The following is a 22,554-nucleotide window of genomic DNA, read 5'->3' on the forward strand; positions in this document are numbered from 1 at the left end:
CTAGACAAAACTCTTTTCCAGTAAAATAACCCACACCAACACATTTGATCCTCTGATGGACTGACATCTGAAAAAAGCATACTCCTGCAAAAGTAGCTTCACCAGAAGATCTCTCACTTGTCACTAAACTGGAAAAACATTGTTCCAGGGCAATCATGCAAAGAAACCCAACAAATTCTGCTGCTATCAGCAACAAGGCAATTAATAGAATGATAAAGTCCATTTTTTTCCCCTCATTCACAAGATTTACTTTTTCTAATAAAAAACCCCATGGCCTCTGGACTGAACAGAGTTAAGAATCAAGAAACAGATTTTTAGTCTGGCTGTACCTAAACTTTTAAGGAAGGATTTATTTCACTTAATGTTAGCTTCCTGCCAAGTAGGTATATACAGCCCAACTAGTTTCCTAAGTTCCCATTATAGCCAGTAGAAATCTAATCAATACAGTTTATGGTGCAATTCATCTGACTGAACATAGAACCAACTTTAGTATGAGACGAATCACACCCTACAATCCAATGACTGCATCAACTAGCTCTGCACTGTCTATAAAAAGACACTAGCTTAGATGCAGGCACCCACTTGGAGTTAGGCGAATCTGATCTGTAAATCAGTCTTTAGACAAGCTCCTCTGAGGGAAGGTATATTGATACAAGCTATCACACCAACTGAAGCAAGTGAGCCATTATTTATAACACTACACAGGTAATCCTTTATCCCTGTATTTCAGGTTCCCTCACTACAGAATCATAGTACCAAAATATATAAGTTTACATCTGGGTGACTGTATCTCTGTGCAAATGTTTATAAAGGTACAGTAAAAGGAACATAGGTCTGGAAAATCCTGTTGGGACCTGCAGTCCTGTTCTCCGTTATCACAGCTACCATGCCTCAAAAACTTGCAAGACCAGACTGTTCTCTAACCTACAAGCAGTTTCAGTTTCTGGCATCAATACTTAGAGCAAAAGGGTCCTTACTTGTAAACTATAAAGCAACACATAAGCAGAGAACCAGTGCTCTGTAACTAGAAGCAAAGGTACTCTCAAAATGCCACAAAGTTCCCGTCCCGTTTGTTAAACCCTAAGACGCACTCCTGTTTCTTGCATGCAATCAGAGTTTAATGTAACACTGTCAACTCAAGAGATATTTTCTGTTAACTATATTTGACTTATTAGGATTATGAAGTTCTAATTCTCATCAAAGTAACACTAGTTTTTAATACAACAAAGAGGTGCAAGAATTAGATCATTTGCAGTCTTAGAAGTCTTTCCTGATTATGCAAGTTACTTGTTACAGTTGGAGAACAAACCAAGTTTCTTTAGCTGCACACATGTTTAACCATGCTTTCAGAATCAGTTCAATGCTTAGGTTGTAGGGTAAATGTAAAGTCTACAGAATTAGAATTAACCTAAAAGTTAAAAAAGTAACTGAAATCTTACTCATCTTTTTGACCATGAATTTTGTTTACATTATGTTTATTTACATTTGTTTGAGTTACCTTCATTTACAGTTCTTTCCTTAGTACCTCCTTCTGTTCTGTTTCTGTACCTACTCAGCATTTAGTTTGCTGCAGGAGCAATAATAAAATAAAAACCAATTTATGATTAATGCAGGCACTTCTGAACACTAAGTAGTGAACCTGGATACAAGTCCCTTTAACATAAATAATGACACAAGAGAACAAGCTCTATGGTACAGTTAAGGTGATTACGACCTCAGTATTTCTTTATCAAATCTCTATTTTCCTCTTTCTTTTATGTTCCTAGCTGTTCCCATCTCCCTGCTTGTTCCCAAGTTGGAAATCTATTGCCAAGAAAGAATAAAACAAAACAACTTTCCTGCAGAGGATGCAAGGAAAGAAGAACATTTTGGTCTAAGATACAACAATTATTCCTTCTCCTGAAAATTATTTATCAGCTAATTAAGACATGGAGGTATTTCAAGAATTCACCACTCCTGAAAATGTTTAAACGCTCTGAAGTTCTCAGGAGTCCACATGCCAGCCACAAAACACACAAGGTCTATGTGTACAGGACACGCATATTCAGAAACTTCAGAATTCTTAAATTTACATAAATATCTACCTAGCGGTGCAACACATTGCACTGTTAAAGTAAAACCATGCTCACTTACACTTTCACATGCAAAAATTGTCCCCCTACAGAAATAAGAGAACTTGGAAAAAAGTCTTTGGATAGCCAAGGACTCTGTCCTCCTGCAGGGGCAGGAGGAAAATTAGGGAAAAGGCTATAGGAAGGATGAGAAGCAAAGGATTATTGGGCTAAGTATAATTTTAAAATTTTTCTCATATTATTTACACTGGCTGTAGCAGAGAGAAGAAAAGGATATAATGATTGTTTCAGCAGGGATTTAGTGCTGTCTGCACTGCTTTTCATTTACAGATTTGTTTAAAAACAAGTCAACAAGTTACAAATGTTAAAATTTGATTTCTCTATTTACATTACAATTAAATAAATTAAATAAATATACATAGAGGTATTTGCTTTTCCTAGCATATCAAGGCTCTGTCAGTAAAAACTGGTATAGCTCCACTGAAATCAATGATATTTACCTATTTCTAACCATGAAAAGTTTAGTTAATAGTCTGATAGAATCCTAAACAACAGACAGGAGTGCAAAGTTTCCAAGCCTCAACACACAAACTTAAGCTCTTATGCCTCACTGGGAATTCAAGTGACTTGACTTTCAAAACTACTAACCACCTATTACTCTAACATCTTTGAGAGAAATTCTGGTATCTGGCTGTTCCATGTACGATGTCCTTTAACTAGCTTTAAGCAGCACATTTTGTTATATACAGAAATATGGCTTTAGAAGACAAATTTATGCTACAGTTAAATTTTAATGAAATAAAAATGTGTGTATCATACAGAAATTTGTATCATATGAACAAATGCACCAATAATTGTTATTTATGCAATTCTGTTGTTTCTACAGTAAACAATAAGGCAAAACAAAACACAAAACCAGCAGTACAGTAGAAAGAAAATACTTGTTGCCAAGCTCAGCTTAGAAAGATAAAATACATACCTTTTCATGTTTCTTCATAAAGTTGGTCTTTCTAATTTTCCCATGATGCTGTAAACAACAGACAAGAGCAAATATCGTATGTAAATTATTTTATGCTCCTTCTATAGCAAAGACGGAATCAAAACAGTCAACAAAGAATTGTACACTATGTATGTTAGTATGCTAGTCTGGGTCTCCTTCTTTACTACATCTCCAGTATTTGTCTCTGATGCTACCAGCGATCCTTCTTACCAGAAGCCCTAAAATTACACTTGGCTTACTTCTTGCTTCATTGTGTCCCACATGGTGCAAAGCCAAAACCCACCACACTACTATTTTTTGGTGACGTGCATAAGTTTTTTTTCTGATCTAATCAGGGACTGATGAGAAGAGGCAGTAAAAATTTTTTTTTAATATGACTTCATGCCACCATCCTCCTCCTATCCTCAATCGTCTAATGAAAAAGACAGACGTTTCACTTCTTTTTCCAGAGAAGTTTAAATGATGGTCACTTCATTTTTCAAATGTATCCATGCATAAAATCCATCTGAATTTTCATCTTTTATCTGCTCCATTTTCAAATTTGGATGGTACGCAAGCTGGCAGAATGAGAACCAGGAATTCAATCGATAAAATACAAAGATAGTTCAAGGTGCAGGAGCTAAATGACAAACAGAAGATGGGGCGGGAAAAGGAACATAATTTAAAAAGGCGCAGCTTTAAAGCAGCATTAAGAAAGGAAGGGCTGTCCAAAGAAAATAATCAAGTGTTCTTGGATCTCAACTGAAAATCTGAGGGCAAGACAAGGACAGGAATATAGTAAACAAGATGTTACAAATGAATGGGTTAAAAAGACAGAGAGACATGACAATGATGTAAAATTGGTGGAAAGGTACAAGTATAATATTCTTTAAACATAGTTAAGTGCTAGTTCTCAAAATATCACCTGATGAGTTTTTCCACAGCCTTGAGAAGTATACCTTATTAACAAGTACACCTTATAAGCATACTCAATGAATCAGGGAAAAAATATCTCAAATGAAGGAATTTTTTTTCCATCATGTTTAAAATCTTGTACTTAGTATTTGTGGACCTCAATACTCAGCCAAGTCAAGACTATCTCAGTAACTGTGGCTTTTCTTGACTGACTTCTGAAGAGCTTAGTATTAGACAGTGCTTTAAGTTTTCTTTACATAATTTGCCAGACTAAAAAAATTGGTTCGTTCAGTTAATACATATCTCACACAGACACAGAGACAGCACAGGAATCTTTTTATCATGCCTTTGGAAAGAAGACTACAGTGATAAAAGAGACCTTTTGGAGGGGAAAGTGATCAAGCCTGAGGTTACACAGCATGCTAGCAATGGATCACAACAAACTGCATTCATGCATTTCAAAGGTTATGCTGGGATCTCCACATGGTGTATTTAAGTTATATCAAACGTGTTTCAAAGCAAGTGAGCAGGTGCCCTATTTCTGTGCAAGCACATGAAATTCAGAGCTAGTTTTCAGTTAGTTTTTAATCCTGTTTTCTATTAAAATGATAAAATGAAGACTTCATATAGATCGCTATTCTCCTTTGTTTTAAAGACTACCTTTCAAAACCAACTTCATATTTTTCTCTCTATCTACTGCAAAGCTCCTGAATTTTCATATAACTAATAGCAGCGCTGCCAGTTATTACTGCATTGCTTTATCAGCATTCCAGGCTGCCACAAACTGTGACATTAGCTGTAGTATAGCCTAGCAGCTATACCAGTAGTGCAGATTAGCAGCTCAATGACCATCTTTTTGTTTGCATCCCTTTTGCTGTCCAGCAGTCCTTAGGTAAATACTCCAGAAGATACTTTTCTGTAATCTACTTGGAATCTCATTACAAACCTGATAAAACCATATTCTATTTTCACATTCCACATGACTCAAAAACACTCAACTTGAACATCACCTCCCCCAGAAGTGTTAGTTTTGGTGGGCTTTGAGATGCAGCTATTCCTGAAATTCACTTTAGCACCTGATGAAGGGCTAATTCCTGCTTCACCAATTCTTGGGAAAAATACTTAATATCACTGAATGAAATACCTTCATGGTCCTTGCTTCAAAAACTTAGAAGCTCATGTTTATTGTATAAAAGTTTAGTGGGGTTCATGTGCAAGAGCGGAAACTAACTTCAGAGATACTAAAAAAGGAGAAAGGAAAAAAATTGAGCAGGTTATTCAGTGAACACAAACAAGAAAGATGTGGCACTTTTTGATAACGTTCTTTACTGACTTGACTCCTGTAAGCTTTCCTGTTTCTTTTGAGTTCCAAGACTGATGTGGAAAAATCTGGGCATAACCACTTCTTCAGTAAATAAATCTGTTACAAAGAAATTGCTTTGGCCAAGTGAAAAGAACAAAGGTTGCCCATAAAGAAAACTTGTCAATCTGCACTTACTGTAAGTAATCCTCTACTCTTCTCAGGAAAGGACTAGACAGAAGGGTGAAACACCTACAGCTGTCAATGTAGGATAATAGCAGAAACACAAAACCTGTATTTAAACTTAAAATGTACTAGTATATTATCACTAGGAACTGCAGTAACTTCTCAAAACATGTATCTACAATTTTTTTTTCAAGAAGAAGAAAACGAGCATATTTTTACAAATTTGGCTTGCTCTCATCTTCTTCAATTGTTCACACCTATCTTTCATGAGTACCATATATTTATAAACACATGCATATATTAATACATGCTATAATAAAGTAGAAAATTTGATGTTGGTAAAATGCATAGAAAGCATGATTGCCCAATCACTTTTCTGATATGTCTTCCTGCCTACATTTTGTCAAATTAAGACATCAAAAACAGTGCAACGAGGCAGGCTTGAGGAGCATGAAGATTCTGGGTAAGAAAGAGACAGACTACAAACTATGGCACCACAGCATTTGTTTGCAGCATGACCACAACATAGCTGAAAAAAGAAAAGAAGAAAAAAAATTTCAACCTATATACGGCAAGAACTTACAGAAAATGGGGTTTAGCTCATGAATTCGTAGTGAGGATTAAGACATTCATCCTGAAACATGCATTACCATCATTGCAACACAACATATTGTTCCATTAGCTGGCACGTCTTCTGCAAGAGCAACTGTTTGTATGTTTCTCTTTCAAGAGCTTAAAATTGTATAAATAAGTTAATAATGCACTATGTCATTTTACCTCATTAAAGGCTAATGCAGTTGTGGTTTCTATCTTAGTCCAGAAATTTAAGTGTGGCTTATACCTAAGGACACTGCAGGCACTCCACTAAAATCTTTACAAAACGGAGCTATATCAACTTACAAAAGCAAAGCACAATACTTGTGCTAAAACAGCGTTACGCATGTTTTGACATTAACAGGAAGTTGGGTTTATTAGACATTAATAATGACTAAGTGATCATTACCAATCACAACATGTGATCTACAGAAAAACTTCTGATCAAATCAAATGAACCACACACAGGAACACAGCTCAGAATGAATGGTTGAAGAGTTTTAAACTAGGATATTCAGTATGCAGGAATTCAGTAAGCAGCACTAAGAAAAAAAATCTCATTACCTTAAGAAAGAACCTCTTATCTGTCCTAACAGGATTGTAGGAGGCAAGGTAAGCAGCTATTAGAAGAAATTTGGAGTAATAGGGAAGTTCCACATGTGTATGTGCAGAAAGTCCTATAAAACAAACAGTTTATGAGTTGTTGAAACCCACTCTGAACATTGACAAACTTCAAATTAGACTTGTTTGCATTCTTCTTTTCCTTCTCTCCTGCTCTACTCCTGTAACTAAATGAGTATGGCAACTTTCTCAACCCCATTATCACAGATATAAAATCAGTGAAGGGCCAAGGAATGGCACGAAGCTAAACAAAACTAACATTCTGAACTCCTTATGGACTCATCTCAGAAACTGTATTTGAAGCATCAGAGATTCATAAATCACTAAGGTGTGATCTCCCAAAAAAAAAAAAAAAAAAATTCCAGGCTACTTTCATTTACAGTAATATTTCTGGCAAACAGGGCAGATGAAAGATGTATTTTAATACAATGGCAAAGCTTTTCTCAAAAACCCAGCTTTCAGGCTAGGCTACTCCAGACTGTGCCAGAGAGCTCAGCCAGGAACGGGGCTGGCACGGTGGAGAAAGGCGCAGTGCTGCACTTCAGAAAAACAGCTCAGCATCTCACAATTTTTAGCTACTGTTTTACTTTCTACAAAAAATGCTTTCAAAATTTTAAACTTGATCCAACTGACCTAGCCCGCTACATGTATACTTCATTAAGACTGAAGTCTCATCCATTAAAACATACAACTACAGTTTAGTGAGTATTTTCCTTCCCTCTTTTTACTTTTACTTTGTATTTTTTCCCTTTACATTCCTCTGCTCTTGTCACTGTAGTTGCTTCTTTTACACAGCTTATGCATATGAATAGGATGATCAAACCACCTTACTTCATCAGTTGTCTAACTATGGAGATGACTAAAGGGTCTCTCTTGTGCCTTCTTTGCTTACAGGTTTTCACTTCGACAGTTTCTGGTTCTGTGAAGTACCCATACCCTTATGCTTTAATCCACAAATATCAGCAAATAAAGATCAAGGAATTAAACATGTTTAAAAATTAAGATTAAGAGCCCTCAGTGTGATGAGAAGCATCCTAAATGTTAGCTAGTGGTAATTTCCTCTCATGTAGGCACAAAAGGACAGCAGTTTTAGTTTCATTTACAGTCAAGAGATTGTTTTGTATTGCATGTTAACTACAAAACGCAACACCAAATAAATTCTCACATATAGACAATTTAGTTTAATACAGAAATATCTGTTTCTACTCCATTCTTCTGGTCTGCCAATATTGCATCATGCACTGAATGATTTGCTTATTTACATCCACAGTAAAATTTATTGTAATAGTTTTTTAAGCATGTTATTATCAAATGCTGTTTACCAACAAGACAATTTTTCCTACTACATATACCTAAAAATCCTATAAAATGCATTTTAATTAAAGTCTCCCTTTTTGGGGTTGTCAGGTGCAAGAGTATTTCATGATCATCTGGGCACAGAAGGAGGGAGTTTAATAAGAACACTACGAATCAAACTCCTTTGGTTGACAATGTCAAAAAATTACTGATCATAAAGCAAGTATAGCAAACAGTCTGATGACTGCAATTATCTTAAGACAATTTTAAAATAAGTGGTTATTTTACCTACTATCTAAAGAAGAAATTACTTGTCACAATAAATAATACGGCAAAAGTGTTCCCAAACTACGAACTGGTCAAAAGACCATGACCAACTGACATTGCCAGGAAAATATTTTAGTATTCTTTCCTAAATTGTAAATGAAGGCCGACATATATTAAGATTCAACTTTCAAGCCTGTCTAAAGTATAAAAATCAACAAAGCTGTACTCCTCCAAGGAAAGAACAGAAAGAATTCTTGCAATTCTGACATTTCTCTTTGCCAAGAAATCAGGACACAGGACAGCTGTTTTGTTTAGGAATGTGCTAATCCAGCGTAATACACCAGGTATAATTTTCCCTTCTCCCCACTCAGATAATTCTGCCAGTTGGCACACATGGGCTTGACCATCAGGGGTCAGCCCATTCCTCATCCATTCTTACATGAGAAACACTGACTTAAAGAAATCTGCTTTTACCCACAAAGGACCTTAGGAAAGATTACTCCCAGGATATATGCTAGGGGAAAAAATAGTAACAGTCCTTTGTAGAACACCTTCTCAAAAAACATGATTACCCTGAACTGTAACTGAATGCTAACAGGTAGCCTCATCTATATAATTTCATTCACACGTTCTCAGATAACAATGACCAAGTCAAACTGAAAAGTACATATTTCACATTACAAGCCCCTACAGAGTTATTGTATCTGATACCTTTCAACTGCCCAGGTTCTCCGTTGCCACACTGTAAGCGCTCCCACTGTGAGCTAAAAGACAAGATAATGCAAATATATAAAGATGAAGTATTTGTTAGCCTTTTAGAGAAAACTACCTGCTTGGTATATGTATATTTTAATTTCATGACACTGGCTAGGATACAGTTAGTAAGAGAATAATTAAAAATACCAAGTCTTACTACCTTGCACATAAGTTTCAATAATGTGCAGACTATGCATATTTGAAAAAGCTGCAGAAAGTAATGCTATATTAAGGTATAAAAGTGAGTACAAGCTAATTGTAAAATAGTGATTTCTTTCCATCCAACTACCACCAGTAAGCAAATATCAATAGCGTTCTAAGTTGCAAGAACAATGCATAATTGGATAAAAAGTAAAAACTCTGATAGTTTTGGGGTCTTTTTTATCTGCTTAATGAATGTTTATACTAGTGAGAACAATATTATAATTACTTTATAATGTAATTTTGAAGCCTACATAAAAAACCAAAGCAATATTCATTCTGCACCGAAAAACTCTGAAGACATCAAGATGGAACATTTTGTCAGTGAGGAATGTCTACAAGTAGTTTGGTGTTTTCCTAAACAACAGCAAAAAATTTCACTTTAAAACTTCCCTTAAGGAATGACATTGTCAGAAATGTCATGATTTTAGATCATTTTGTATACCACAAGGGGACAGAAAAAAAAAAAAGGTCTGTTAAAGGACCAGTGCCTTTTTTGTTTTGTTTTTTAAAGATCTTTATGAACAGCCATAAGTCATAAAACTTATGAAAACAGTTTAATGAGAGCCGATGTAATACTCAAATTATAATGAATGATCAACCAAATTATCAATGAGCAAAGTTTTTATCCAATGTCTATCTTACAGGTAGAAAAGTTTCATTTTCATCTCAGTTCAGGTAGCACAACAGCTGATATCAAAGCTCTATTGCTGTAACTTACAACTTGAAGAAAGGCCCAGAGTAATTACAGTTCTGTGGCCAGAAAAACTGATATGGTCCTTTTAATTCCTCAAGCATTTACAGATACACAGAGGTAAATCCTAGAACTGTTATGCAGAAAGCTGAAATTTATAATAAAAAAACCCAGTAAAGCTCAAATTTATAATCAAAAAAACGGTAAAGAGGGAAATTCAGTTATTTGGAAACAATTCATAAACTATTTTATATCATAAATTCATATTACACCCTAGAGTAGGCAATTACACGATATAAAAAGCCAGGAAGAACCCGAGTAGACTGTGCACTGAAGATCAATATTAAGTATAAATACATATTTAAGGCAAATAGAATAATGCCTCATTGTACAGTGAAGTCTGGCTCATATGGAGTAAAATCAATTCTCTTTTTGAAGGAACAATCACTTTTCCATAACATTTAGCATCGACTTCCACTACACACCCAGGTTCAGTTACCAGAATACTCTATGGCCTCAATGACATTCAAAGGAAAGAAATCATTATGTTTGTATCAAGACAAAGAAATCAAACACTACTGCATTATCTCTCTTTACGTAGCATAACATCAGAATCACTCATCTTAAAAGTGGGGAAGACATTAAAACTGAGCCAATTATTACCATTTAAAAGTAACATCACAACCTTTTTTCTAGCAGTCTGGCAACTTGAGAAATAAACAAGGAATCTAAAACCACACCAAGAGAAACTCAGCCCATTAGCAGGACACCAGCTGTTAATGCTGTCAAAAATGGTAATTCCATGTAAGGAAAATTTTGCCCTTGGACAAGAAAAAAAGCGGTCAGAAAGCACAGTAAGGGTACAAACCTAGCTCTATTAAACAAAGCTAAGGAACACAGATGTTCAAGATCTGTAACGTCTCATAAGAATTTTGATGCGTGCATGCATCCTCAGAGCAGTGAGGATCTGTCAAGTCAACGTCACAAGTGCGTTTTAAACTGTGCCTGTGTATATTCTGGTGACGGATTTCCATGCTTGGCAGTTTCATACATGACAAAAAATGGATCTATCTGCATGACCATCAGTGAAAGAGAGAACACAACCTGCTGTCACTGCTTTACTTAAATATTTTATATGCTACAAATACAGTTTTGTTTAAAAATTTCTTCCCTATTTCTAACATTATATGGCAAGAAAGAAACACACGTTAAAGAAAAAAGATTCTATCTAGCAAAAAAGAAACACTAGCCATGAAACGTAATTGAGAGAGTAAATATTTAGAGAGGAAGCTTGTTAAAAACAGCAACATCAACAAAACAAACAAGGCCTCGCCCTCCAAGTTACCTGGATATTTCCCGAAGATAAACAGTCTGCATTGCCTTCTTCAAATGAGGTTCAATATTCTTCCAGAGTTTGCGGGTGTCACGTTCATTTGCTGCACCAAGCCAGAATCAACTCTGTTAAATATTTAACTCACACAACACTAAAACTCTTATCTCTGACACCTGAACAGTCACAGGCATGACACAGTAAATCTAACACCTTGCCTCTGAAATGCTATATTAGGACAATGCACCATCATCATCCATTTGCAAGCACATGCTACCACACCAAGGCTGTTTCTCTGTGGTTATTCTGAGATACTCTAGGACAGTTTGGCAGAACCACTGCTCTCATTTTCTCCTCTTCGCCTTGACAGAGAAATTACTTATCTCACTACTTTGCAAAAGTCCTGGTGGTTGAGTTAGGAGAAAGATTTACAGGGGGAAGCAAGTTTTCATGGTATTTCCACTTCATTTCCATAAAACACCACTAACAGATGTAATCTACTGCTTCTGCTGCAAATGCTGCCTATTGGGTGCAACTGGAATAAGCAACGCTTTTGTGACCAGAGAAATTGTCAAAACACAGTGAGGATCAAAGCAAAGTCCTCCACAAAATCCACAGGGGAGGTGGGGCACCTGCACTCTCATACACCTGCTCAAATTAAAGACAGAAACTTACCTTCTCCTCTGACCACTGGTTCACAGTATTTAGAAAAATTGAGCACTGCCTACAGAAAGGAAAAAGTACAACATATTAAAAAGGTACTATATATTTGACCTAGCTACAGAATGTAACAAGCAGCATAATTCATTACTTTGCAAAACCAATTAATTATTTTTCAGTCAATAATTATGCTGCTTGCTTCCAAACATTATACTGTAAAACATCACAACATTTCTGTAGATTAAAATACAAACAGAAGTAATCTATCACACATTACTTGGTTTTGATGTCTGTAAAACCTGTTTACTGTACTCAGGGGTTGCATATTTTTTTAAATAACATAGTAACTAAACATTATAAATGCAATAAAAATGTTTTCATGAACTTTTTTTACTCTTTTCATTTTCAGATAAAACTTTCCATTCCAGGAGCAGTTCAGCATGTTCAAAAGCAGGCCACACATACTTACACACACAAAAGCAGAAATTATTACAAAAAAAAAAAAAAAAGCCCTGCTAACACATTTCATATTCAAAAGAACTCCTTTTGCCTAAGGTAAGATTGAGAGACTTTTGACAAGGTTGTAATCTAGATTTTTTTCTAAAATGCTTAAATCAATGTTACACAATTTTGTAAAATAACAATCCTCACATTTCATTCTCCTTTTGTTCTACTGCACCTTATTAAATCTCTGTGCTAGTATACAGAACTCAATGCAATAACTTCCATATATAACATAATTCCAGAATGTATTATTAATAATCGTGCATAATAACATACACATTTAAAGTCTGTGTTAGACACTATGGAGTTGTTCAGAAGCCTACAAACAGCTGTATATGTCTGTCATTACCTTCTACAGAAGAGACTTGTCAAGCACAAAAAGAATCTAGGGTCCAATTACGTAAATCTTTTCATAATATTGGTATTTCCCACACACACAAACAGTGCATCTAAAGCTAATGAATTTATTCTGATAAGCGGAGCCACTCAGTACATGGCTAGAAGAACCGTGACCCTAGTTTTGTGTCTCCACCAGATTTCAGCAATCTCATTTAAACATAAAACCTGTATAGTTAACAGATTAAGTTCAGCTGAAGTTTAGCTGTTTTCCTGACGGAACTGCAGGCAGGACATTCAGATCATCTCACCAGCACTGATTTGTTCACCGGCTGTAACCACTGATCACTTCAAACTCATCAAATTTCCTTGTACACAGTATAGTTATTTAAATAATAATCTGAGGAGCTAATAATTGTTATTGCTATTCAGCCTTTCTTATGCAAAGGTCACTGTCAAGTAATTTTTTTTTCTTCTGTTAGTTTGTTTGCTGTTACATTCTTCAACTGATATATGGTTAAAATTCCTTTTTCCAAATATCTTCAATGTATTTTTGTTCCCTCAGGCATGGCTACATTGCAGGAATTTTGACTTATCTATTTTATTCTTAATTCCAAAAGACAGACAATGAAAACATTTATGTCAGTCCTTGCTTCTCTAGGCCTTTGAGTCAAATTAATATGCTATGTTTCTGTAAAATTGTGCAACAGATCTGGCTTTTAGCAGCTTGGTTACCTTAAAATCCTCTGTAGGAAGCAAATCAAGTGAAAATTTTACACTCCTAAATAATATAGGAAAATGTTTCAATTTTAAGTTAAATTTCCCATAAAGTTGAAGTATGAAGAATGTTGGGTGGCAAGTTACATTTAATAAACATGGGAAACAACGGAACTTGAGGTTGGACATGCTGAAACCATGTAATCGAAGTTATTCCTTCAGATGTTGAAAGCAACTGACATTCTGCTGCATTGTCCAGGAAGCGAATACAACAGAAGGCTATTTAGGGATTACAGGAGTCCATGTGAGCAAGAAGGTGCAATAAGAGCAAAATCACATAACCACATGTAAAAAGAACTTGAAGAGAAAAGAAGCACAGCGCGGCCTATCATTGCTTGGAAGAGTAAAATCATAACTATTACTTCCTCTGATTGAATTGCAAACAAACAAAAAATCATGAACCAAGTCTGTAATGAAGTTGGTCCCTCAAAAACTGCTGCAGTTGCAGCAATTGCTTCTACTATATTTATCAGTAGGCATAAAAGGTTTCATCACATTTACCTCCTTATATCAACAGGTAAAACAGGTAGCCTAGTCTTCTCAGTCACTCTCTGATATCGAGGAACAGCTTGAGCTCAAAAACCCCAACAGAAGTTCTGGGCTGGGTGAACCACATGCAGATGGGCATCTCATTAGTGCAGCTTTTGTTGCCTCTGACTGGCAAATTACATAGCAATGGAAACCCTTTACAGCCACCAAAACAATTGCAACCTTTGTTATGGATTTTTAGGGAAACTGCATTTTGAGCTAACACATTCTTAAGAGGGTAGATATAGACTACATATAAGGAAGAAATTTTTTACGATGCTGGTGGTGAAACACTGAAATAGGTTGCCCAGAGAGGTGGTAGATGTCCCATCCCTGGAATCATTCAGGTCAGGCTAGACAGGGCTCTGAGCAACCTCATCTAGTTGAAGATGTCCCTGCTTATTGCAGGGGAGTTGGACTAGATGACCTTTAAAGGTCCTCTCCAACCCAAACTGTTCTATGATTCTATGATTTTCCCTTTGTCCATATTCAACAATAAATCCAGACTTTCAGAGCTCATTTGGCAAACACCCAAAAACAAAAAAACAACTCTAAAGGAGCTCATCTCACCAGATGCTGAAGTTCCTTCAGGTCCCTACAGACCATGTAGAAGACACCAAGCAGAATATTGATATATGCAGCATAGAAATCCGCAGAATATTCTGGGGGATGATTCTGAGACAAGATCTTCTGCAGGTGTCCTGTTTAAACAAAAATAAGTTTTGCTTATTTAAAGCTAACTTAAACTGACCACATTTTACAAGTTAAGTGGAAAAACAAACTATAATCATCACTAAAAAAAAAACCCCCAAATCCACCAAAAACTACACTGATAAAAAGAATCAGCAAATATAATGGAACCAAAATGTTACTTTGAGATGTTTTGGCAAGTGGAAAAATAAAAGTCTCTTAGAAGTTGTGTGAATATACACTTTTACATTCGAGTAGCTATTCCATATTCTGCAAAAGGCATACTGACAAACATGGAAAAAGCATTGGGATGTTGTTTGACAAAGTATCCCTGAAAAGCAGATTAAAGAATTAGTTTACCTATGCTGTAATCAGGAAAATACAAGGTGAATGGCTCAAAGCATCCAATATTTGGACGGAACAGTTCCCATACTATTTCACTGAGCAGGACAACTGTCACATTTCTGTCAGTCTACACAGAGAAGAAAAAAAAAAAGTGACAGACAGGCAAAGAGAAAAAAAAACCACTGCATGTTACAGTATCAATGAGAAAAATTATTATTGTGACTTTTCTCTTCCACAAAAATCATCAAATTTCCAGTTTAATACAAATTACTAGCATAGTAATAAAGCTTCAGCTGGCCTAATCAAGAAGCTCATACATTTGCAGATTTTCATAATTACATACAATTTCTCTGCATCCCTTGCCATTTCACTGACATGTAAGCTTTGTGCAGCGATAGAGCTCTGGTACAATACCAAGTAGATTCTATCTCTTACTCCCAAAATTAAGACAGCATTTTACTTTGGTAATTAAACCCAAACTTCGAGAATAAACAGGAAGAGTTAAAAAGTGAAAGAAAGCTCAATGCTTTCTGAAACCAAGCTATCTAGTACTTTATTTCAAAGGTAAGCTGGTCTTTAAAAACAGACAAAAAACACCCCAAAACAAAAACATAGTATTAACTGTGTACTCTACCAACTGTTTTACTAGTTACCAACAATGGCCGTACATAGTAACATACTCTTTTTAACCAAGTTATATTGACAATATACTTGCCTTGAGTTTGATGTTTTGGTCAATAGATAACAAAACACTTCATATTAAAAAAAAATTCCTTACTTCCTTTTTGAAAGGTTTCTGGAACCGTACTAAAAATTCTGCACAACAAAAGATGCTTTTAAATGTGGTTCTTCCAGAAAGACATTTCAAAACTATGGAGGCACCTCAAGAAAATAAAAGGAAGTAACCTGATTGAATTGACAATGCTTAATATGAGCAGTGAATGACCTGAAAGAAAATTTTAAATGCTATTCCCCTTCCCTGAAATTCAGGGAGAATCTTCTTCTACTTACTCTTCCCACTTCTTGGCAGTGGCACCCACCCATATTCTTTACTGTTTCTTCTTTCTCTATTTTTATGGAAGTTTTTCTTTCTTTTAATGAGAGAGCATCTTTCCGTAGATTTCTTTCAATTGTCATCCTCTCCCAGATTTCCTAGTATTTTACCTGAGAAAAGTACTAAGGTATTTTCAGTTCAGTTCCTGACAGACCTTTCAATATGAAAAACTTAAGTACTTCCCACCATAATCCTCACAGAAATCAAGCATCCTATGACCCATTCTTTGCCAATGATACCCCACTCCCATGAAATCTTTCACCACTGATGAAGTTTCTTGTCTCCTTTCACTCCAGGAAAGGAAGTAATGCAGTAGATTTGCTCCTAAAACACTCCTCTGCAACATCAGCTGCACAACAATTTTACAAAGCCTCAGTCCACAATCCAGAATTTAAGCAACTGGAATCTCAGCATTCAGGAAAGCTGACAAACTTATTTTGAGGCTACTTTGGAATTTGAGGGTGTTTCTCTAGCATATATAAGTCTTAGCCTATTTTTTTGGTCCCTGAACAGCAATCATAGCCCTAAGTTTTCCTCCTTTCTCTGTCAGACAGGTTGTTTCTGCTTCAGGGGCAGGAAAATCCAGAACATGGGCAGAACAAACAAAAAGGCAGAAAATGCACCAGCTGCCAGGATTAAGAACACAGCTGTGAATCAATCTTCATTCAGTAAATACAGAAATCAACATCACCAGAAGATTAAGAGTACCACACAAAAGTCTTGAGAGAACAAGTATAATTTCAGCTATTTAGATGTTCAGACGTTTCAAAGTACCACCATCTTCTGGTTTTGTCTTCAGTTTCTTTTCAGAGAATGCACCATTTTTCCTTATGCCAAGGCATAAGCTTTGATACTTCAGAAGTGAGAGAGGGAAAGATACAGTGGTTTACTCCAGTCAGAAACATACTGTGGCACAATTCCAGCAGAAGTGTAAAAACTCTCTGCCATTACAAAGCACACTCACAGCTGCTGAGCTGTGCAGCTCCAGCCACAATTAAATAGCTGGTGGTACCATCCTCAAGACAGCCACCATGCAATGTTGTGAAGTTTCACATGGGAGAAACTTGAGGAAGACAAATGTTTCCTGAGTTGCAAATTCACGCTTCCGATGCTGAATTCACTCAATCTGGTTGAGCTCTCTGAATCAGCAGCTGACTCAGAAGCAGACTTTGGATTCCCACACAAACATCTGACAAATTCTAAAAGGGGTTTTATTTGTTTATTTGTACCAAACCAATAGGAGCTATGCTGAAGCTTCCCCTTATAGATTATAGTCTGCCTTTTTTTCTGCAATTATTACAAAACTTTAAACAAAGAGTAGAAAAATTTTACATTCTTCGTAAAAACAAAAATGTTCTAGAAAAGACAGCTATGTATCTGATACCACCCTCAAAAGAATCTACAACAGATTAGATACTGTAAAACAAGATACTTCTAAACAGAATTTTTTTTTAAAAAAAAAAAGGGTGTAAGAAAAACCTGCTGATGTTTAAATTCTGGTTTGGTTTCTAGTTCTGACCACTGCCAGTTGATTGGAGGAGGGAGGTAGAGATTAATTCTGCAACTTTTCTCATCTAAAGAATCACTTATGTTGATCTGTGAGCCTAGATGGACAGACAGATACCACACTCAGTCACTTTCGCTATGCAGAAAACATACGTTAATTTTTTTCCAGACACTTACCAACTCTTGAAGCCTAAGAAATGCTGGCAGGATGTTTGCTTCCATTTCCCTCAGCTGCTCTGCTCTATCCAGTACCTTTTAATAAAACAATGACCTTATTATATAGACAACATCACCTTCCATTCTCATGTGGACTTAAAATTAATTCTTAGCTGCTGGAAACTCATTTCACCAATGGCTCTTAAGACAGCAGAAACCATTTAAGTATCAAGACCCCTTAAACAAGCAACATTGGAGAGATTATTGCTTGAGGTGTGCTTCCAGGAAGCCCGAGCAGCTATGCCATCTAAAAGAAGATACAATCCCCAGACAAGCAACATTCAAGCAACATTCTCATGCCTTATGGCAGTAAGAATTAAAACATTAAGTATACCAGTCAAAAGCAACACCGACAAAGCCATGACAGCATTAACAAGCATGGAAACCTCAATTTTTGTCCAGAATTCTTACATTATAAAATTATGTGTAATACTGCAGCACTATATCATCATGCTTACTGTAAGAGAGATATCTTTTCCCACTATGAAATTATTTTTCAGAAATAAGAGCTGATATTTTCAAGAAGTCAGCTACCATCCAGAATTCACAGAACCGAACTTTGAGAGAAATTTTTCCTGCCATAGTTCGTACCCTAGAAATTTACAGGATTTACTGTATTGTATGTAAACTTGACATGGCACTAACAAATATGTAGCATATATACAGCTTAAACCGGAAACACTTCATCTAAACAACATATTTTGGAGCCTAGAGAAAAAAAAATAGGAGCATGAAAACACTCATGGCTATCCTTTGGCAAAAGAATTCATATTCCCAGTACACTTACGATCTTAACAGGAATGAAAAAAGGTAATAGAAACATATTTATTTTGTGTTTTATTTACTACTCGCAATATAAATCTAAATTCTGAAGTTCATTACTTCCTTTGAATTACTGCTCGTGAAAGAGAAACTATAGGTCCCTGGAAAATTGTATTTTCTATCCCTTTACATTCCATCCCCACACCAAAACATTTAAGACATATCTTTTCTGTTGCCTGCAGTAAGCAAAAGAATTTTATGTGGACAAACAAGAAACATTTTATGAAAACAGTATTTCAAAATAACACCGTGCAGAAAAAAACCCCTGAAAGAACAGTATCTCTGCAATAATAGCTCACACTTCTTGGGGAATTTATTTAAAACTACTATACAACATATGATTTTATATTGACATCTGCATTTGGTTCATATAATAAACTACTTCAGGGATGAAGACTGCTTTACATTACTGACCAATAGAGGCTACATATTTTTACTAATAAAATTCTGATTATTGAACCCAGTGACATGCATCTACCGAACACAAAGCTTTAAGGTCTTGACCTAAGTAGATCTTAATTTTTAGTTGAGTCAAGTGGTTCACAGAAACAGCCTACCCACAGGCCTATAAATCCACACCTTATTCTTTAGTTTTAATATAGATTTGTCACCCTTCAGCCTTTTTAAAAAACTGTACATTTTAGAACTGTCTGCTGACTTACATTAAAAACAGGAGCTTGTTACTTCTGTAAGGTGCTAAATATTGTAAATGTATGAATGACTACAAGTTATATCAGTTCCAATAGTTCAGGTAGTTAGAATGAAAAAATTCATTTTTCACAAGTAATCACAAGCATTCAGCACCCATGCTTGGCTTAAGAGAAACATTTAGAATTCTTTGCTTGAAAGTAAACATTTATCTTAATTTGCTCTGACTTAATTGGGCTGAAATATTACATTATTTACTACCGAAATGAAATAGAATAAATTAGCACTGACAGTTTATGTTACCAGCATGCTGGTCTTCCATCAGTCTCAAATTAAACCACTCTACAATAAATTCACATGACACAGGTTAATATACATGAATTGATTTCCCCCATTCCTGTCTGTTCCCATGCAGAACAGAACTGAAATACTGATTTAATAGTTAATTCTTCTGATTCAGCAACTATTTACGTGATATAATTGAACCTTTTTAAGTATTTAATGGTTTGCTTTCTATAACCGTTGTTCAAGAACTTTCTAATTTTCTGAGTGATACTAATTTTCATACAACACATGAAGCATTCTTTACTGATGAAGAACAGTTTTTTAATTCAAATATTAATCTGAAAGTAAAATTTTATTATAAAAAGTATTTTCTGAAATTCCCTAAAGGTTATTTTAGTGCTAAATTTTGTTCTTATGGAATTGTTGAAGGATGCCAATACCACCTTTGTGATGGTAGATTAAAATGCATTATCAACATATAACTTCTTATCTATTGTAAGTACTGATACATTTCTTCTTCATTCAATTTTTAAGTACGTCAAATTTATTAACCTCATGAGCTGTAGGAAACTATGAGTTAGTACTGTTTCCACTAAACATAGTATGAAGTTATTTAACTCGGTGGTTAAGTATTTTTAAACAGAAATAAAATTTATTTAACTATAACCTGTGAAACAGAATGAAGAATGTTCAGTGTAATTATGAATTTCTTGTCTGACTGCAAAAAAACCAATGCAGTATGCCTGTTGATTGCTGTGAGAAACACGCAGAGTGATTACCCAGGGTCATTAAGCTTTCAATCTTGAACCACTTTCGTGTTTTCTTAAATAATCAATTTGACCTCTTTTAAAAACCCTTAATTCCTACTGCTAGGCTGAAATTTCAGCCCATGTCCTTTGCAGGTCCACAATGCATATATGGAGTTACACATCACTAATACTATGGCGTTCATATTTTTAAGATAATAGATTTTGTTCAACCAAGAGAGAGCTAGGAAAAAAAAAAAAAGTAGTTTTGAGGAGTCTATATCCTTTCTTCAGACCTCTTGTATGCCTGAAATTTGTTTCTATGTTCATCTTAGCACAATAAATGCTGTTACAAATGTCTGCAAATTTTGACTGCTTTATGTAGTTAAGATTATCACAGGAAAAAAAAAAAACAAAACAAAAAACACAGCAAAACCTAGCATTCTAGTACTACATTGATTCAATCATTCCTGTGAACTAAATTCTGATTATTTTTCCTGCGGTCTGCCTGTTTATTCCACTTGAGCATATCATCAGATTTTTCATTGCACTCTTTTTTTTTCCACCTGAATTTTAAAACTACAGTTCTGGTCTCCAAGGGCCACAAGTATAGTTAAAGATGCAAGATCACAACAGCACTTTTACAGAGGAAATAATGCATTTTAGTTCCTTAATACAACTTCTAACTTGAAACTATTCTAGCCAACCAATTCTTGTCATTTGCATGCTCCATAAATCACTTCTGCCCTGCTTCCCACCTTTGCTTTCTCATTTGTGAAGCTATCTTCACAAGGAAACAGATAAGCATGACTTACTAATTATAGAACAAATACAGGCTCTCTATATTTAAAGGTTTTTGTAATATTATTACATACCTAATTTAACTATGCAGTATAATTTATGTTCATTATTAGCTATGCTATACAGTTTTTGTGTATAAAAAGTTTCTAAAACCATGAAAAATACAGAACCTCATCTAAAGCCAGTAAACCAACAGAAATAATCTAAACAGTATCAACAGATTCTGAATTAGGTCCACAGGGAAATTTTGTGAAAACTGATCTATAATGCACACGTTTTACATACAAATTATTGATAACAATCACCCACACCCTCTCAACCAAACTGAAACTGCAATACTAAAACTAAATGACTTACAATGTATAGTGTTTGATCTTGAAGCTCTCGACTCACAACAGCTTGTTTAAACAGACGAACAAAGTCATTGAAAGTATCACAAGGCACATGAGAAGTCTGTTCTGCCTCAGAACAACAGCTTTGCAATTGGATGAGAATTTCTTCTAAAAGAAGTCGTGACGTAAAGTATTCCACACAGTTCACGAACACATGAGGAAGCTGAAGAGAATAAAAAAAAAAAGATACAACTCTATTTGGCTTTTTCAGTTTAAATACTCCAAAATCAGTTTTCCCTTCCAGATGAGACAATGAACGAAACCACACCCTGCCAACAGAATATAGAGCATAAACCAAAAAAACCTTGCCAAAAAAGAATGATTACTTATGTACCTAGTCAAAATATTATATACCACAAAGTGAAGAGAGATCTGATGAAGCCTCATACAAAACATACAGTGTACCTTCTATGTTTAAAATGTGTGAACAATACACAAAATGAAAACTAAATAGCATTTAAATCAAAGAAAAGCTAGACAATTGTAACACATTACAGTATCATAAAGTAGTCCATTACAAATTACAGTGTCTGGATAACATGAACTTCTCAAACTTACATTACAAAGAAAGTAATCTAGAAGCACACTCCCCAAAATACTCTGAATGTTTTTGGCATTCAATGCATACAAATGATAAAGTGTAAGCTTCTATATCAGGCACGTGTAACCAGCCTGCTTGTGCAGAACATTTTTAGAAAACCAGATCTTTTCAGAGCAAAGACCGTGTGAAAAAAGCAGAGTATGAGATACATTTTATTACAAACTATAAAATGCACTTTTAAATACCAATTTAGTAATATTGAAAAGTTATGGTCATTTGTCTATAAATAGAAGACTATGGACTACAAAATAGTACCAGTATTCAAACCTACATAAGGCAAAAAAGGTAATTTTCTAGCAAGTCTGTTTTTAAGAAGTAGATTATTTGCATAGCTCCATACTCTCTGGTAAGGCATATGCTCTTTTCTACACTGAACATTAAAACCTCTGGAAAACATTAGTCATTGGGATACATATGCATTACTTGCAAAAT

At 35.2% G+C, this 22,554-nt stretch overlaps 1 protein-coding gene across 6 annotated transcripts in view; it reads right to left on the bottom strand.

Moving 5' to 3' along the window:
- Positions 1-22,554, bottom strand: part of ORC5 (origin recognition complex subunit 5) — a 73,158-nt gene that overhangs the window by 44,028 nt on the left and 6,576 nt on the right. For 5 of the 6 annotated variants that reach the window (XM_069801793.1, XM_069801792.1, XM_069801795.1 and 2 more), the window contains 9 exons: positions 21,487-21,684; positions 17,789-17,863; positions 15,067-15,178; positions 14,587-14,717; positions 11,887-11,935; positions 11,227-11,317; positions 8,942-8,994; positions 6,611-6,723; positions 3,052-3,099 (listed from right to left, as the gene is read on the bottom strand). In XM_069801793.1, coding sequence (XP_069657894.1) covers positions 3,052-3,099; positions 6,611-6,723; positions 8,942-8,994; positions 11,227-11,317; positions 11,887-11,935; positions 14,587-14,717; positions 15,067-15,178; positions 17,789-17,863; positions 21,487-21,684 — 870 coding nt within the window. Of the gene's footprint in view, positions 1-3,051; positions 3,100-6,102; positions 6,185-6,610; positions 6,724-8,941; positions 8,995-11,226; positions 11,318-11,886; positions 11,936-14,586; positions 14,718-15,066; positions 15,179-17,788; positions 17,864-21,486; positions 21,685-22,554 lie in introns of all 6 variants that reach the window. The other variant, XR_011327745.1, reaches the window with a different exon arrangement.

This window comes from Haliaeetus albicilla, chromosome 14 (genome assembly GCF_947461875.1).
Source record: "Haliaeetus albicilla chromosome 14, bHalAlb1.1, whole genome shotgun sequence".
NCBI classification, from domain to species: domain Eukaryota; kingdom Metazoa; phylum Chordata; class Aves; order Accipitriformes; family Accipitridae; genus Haliaeetus; species Haliaeetus albicilla.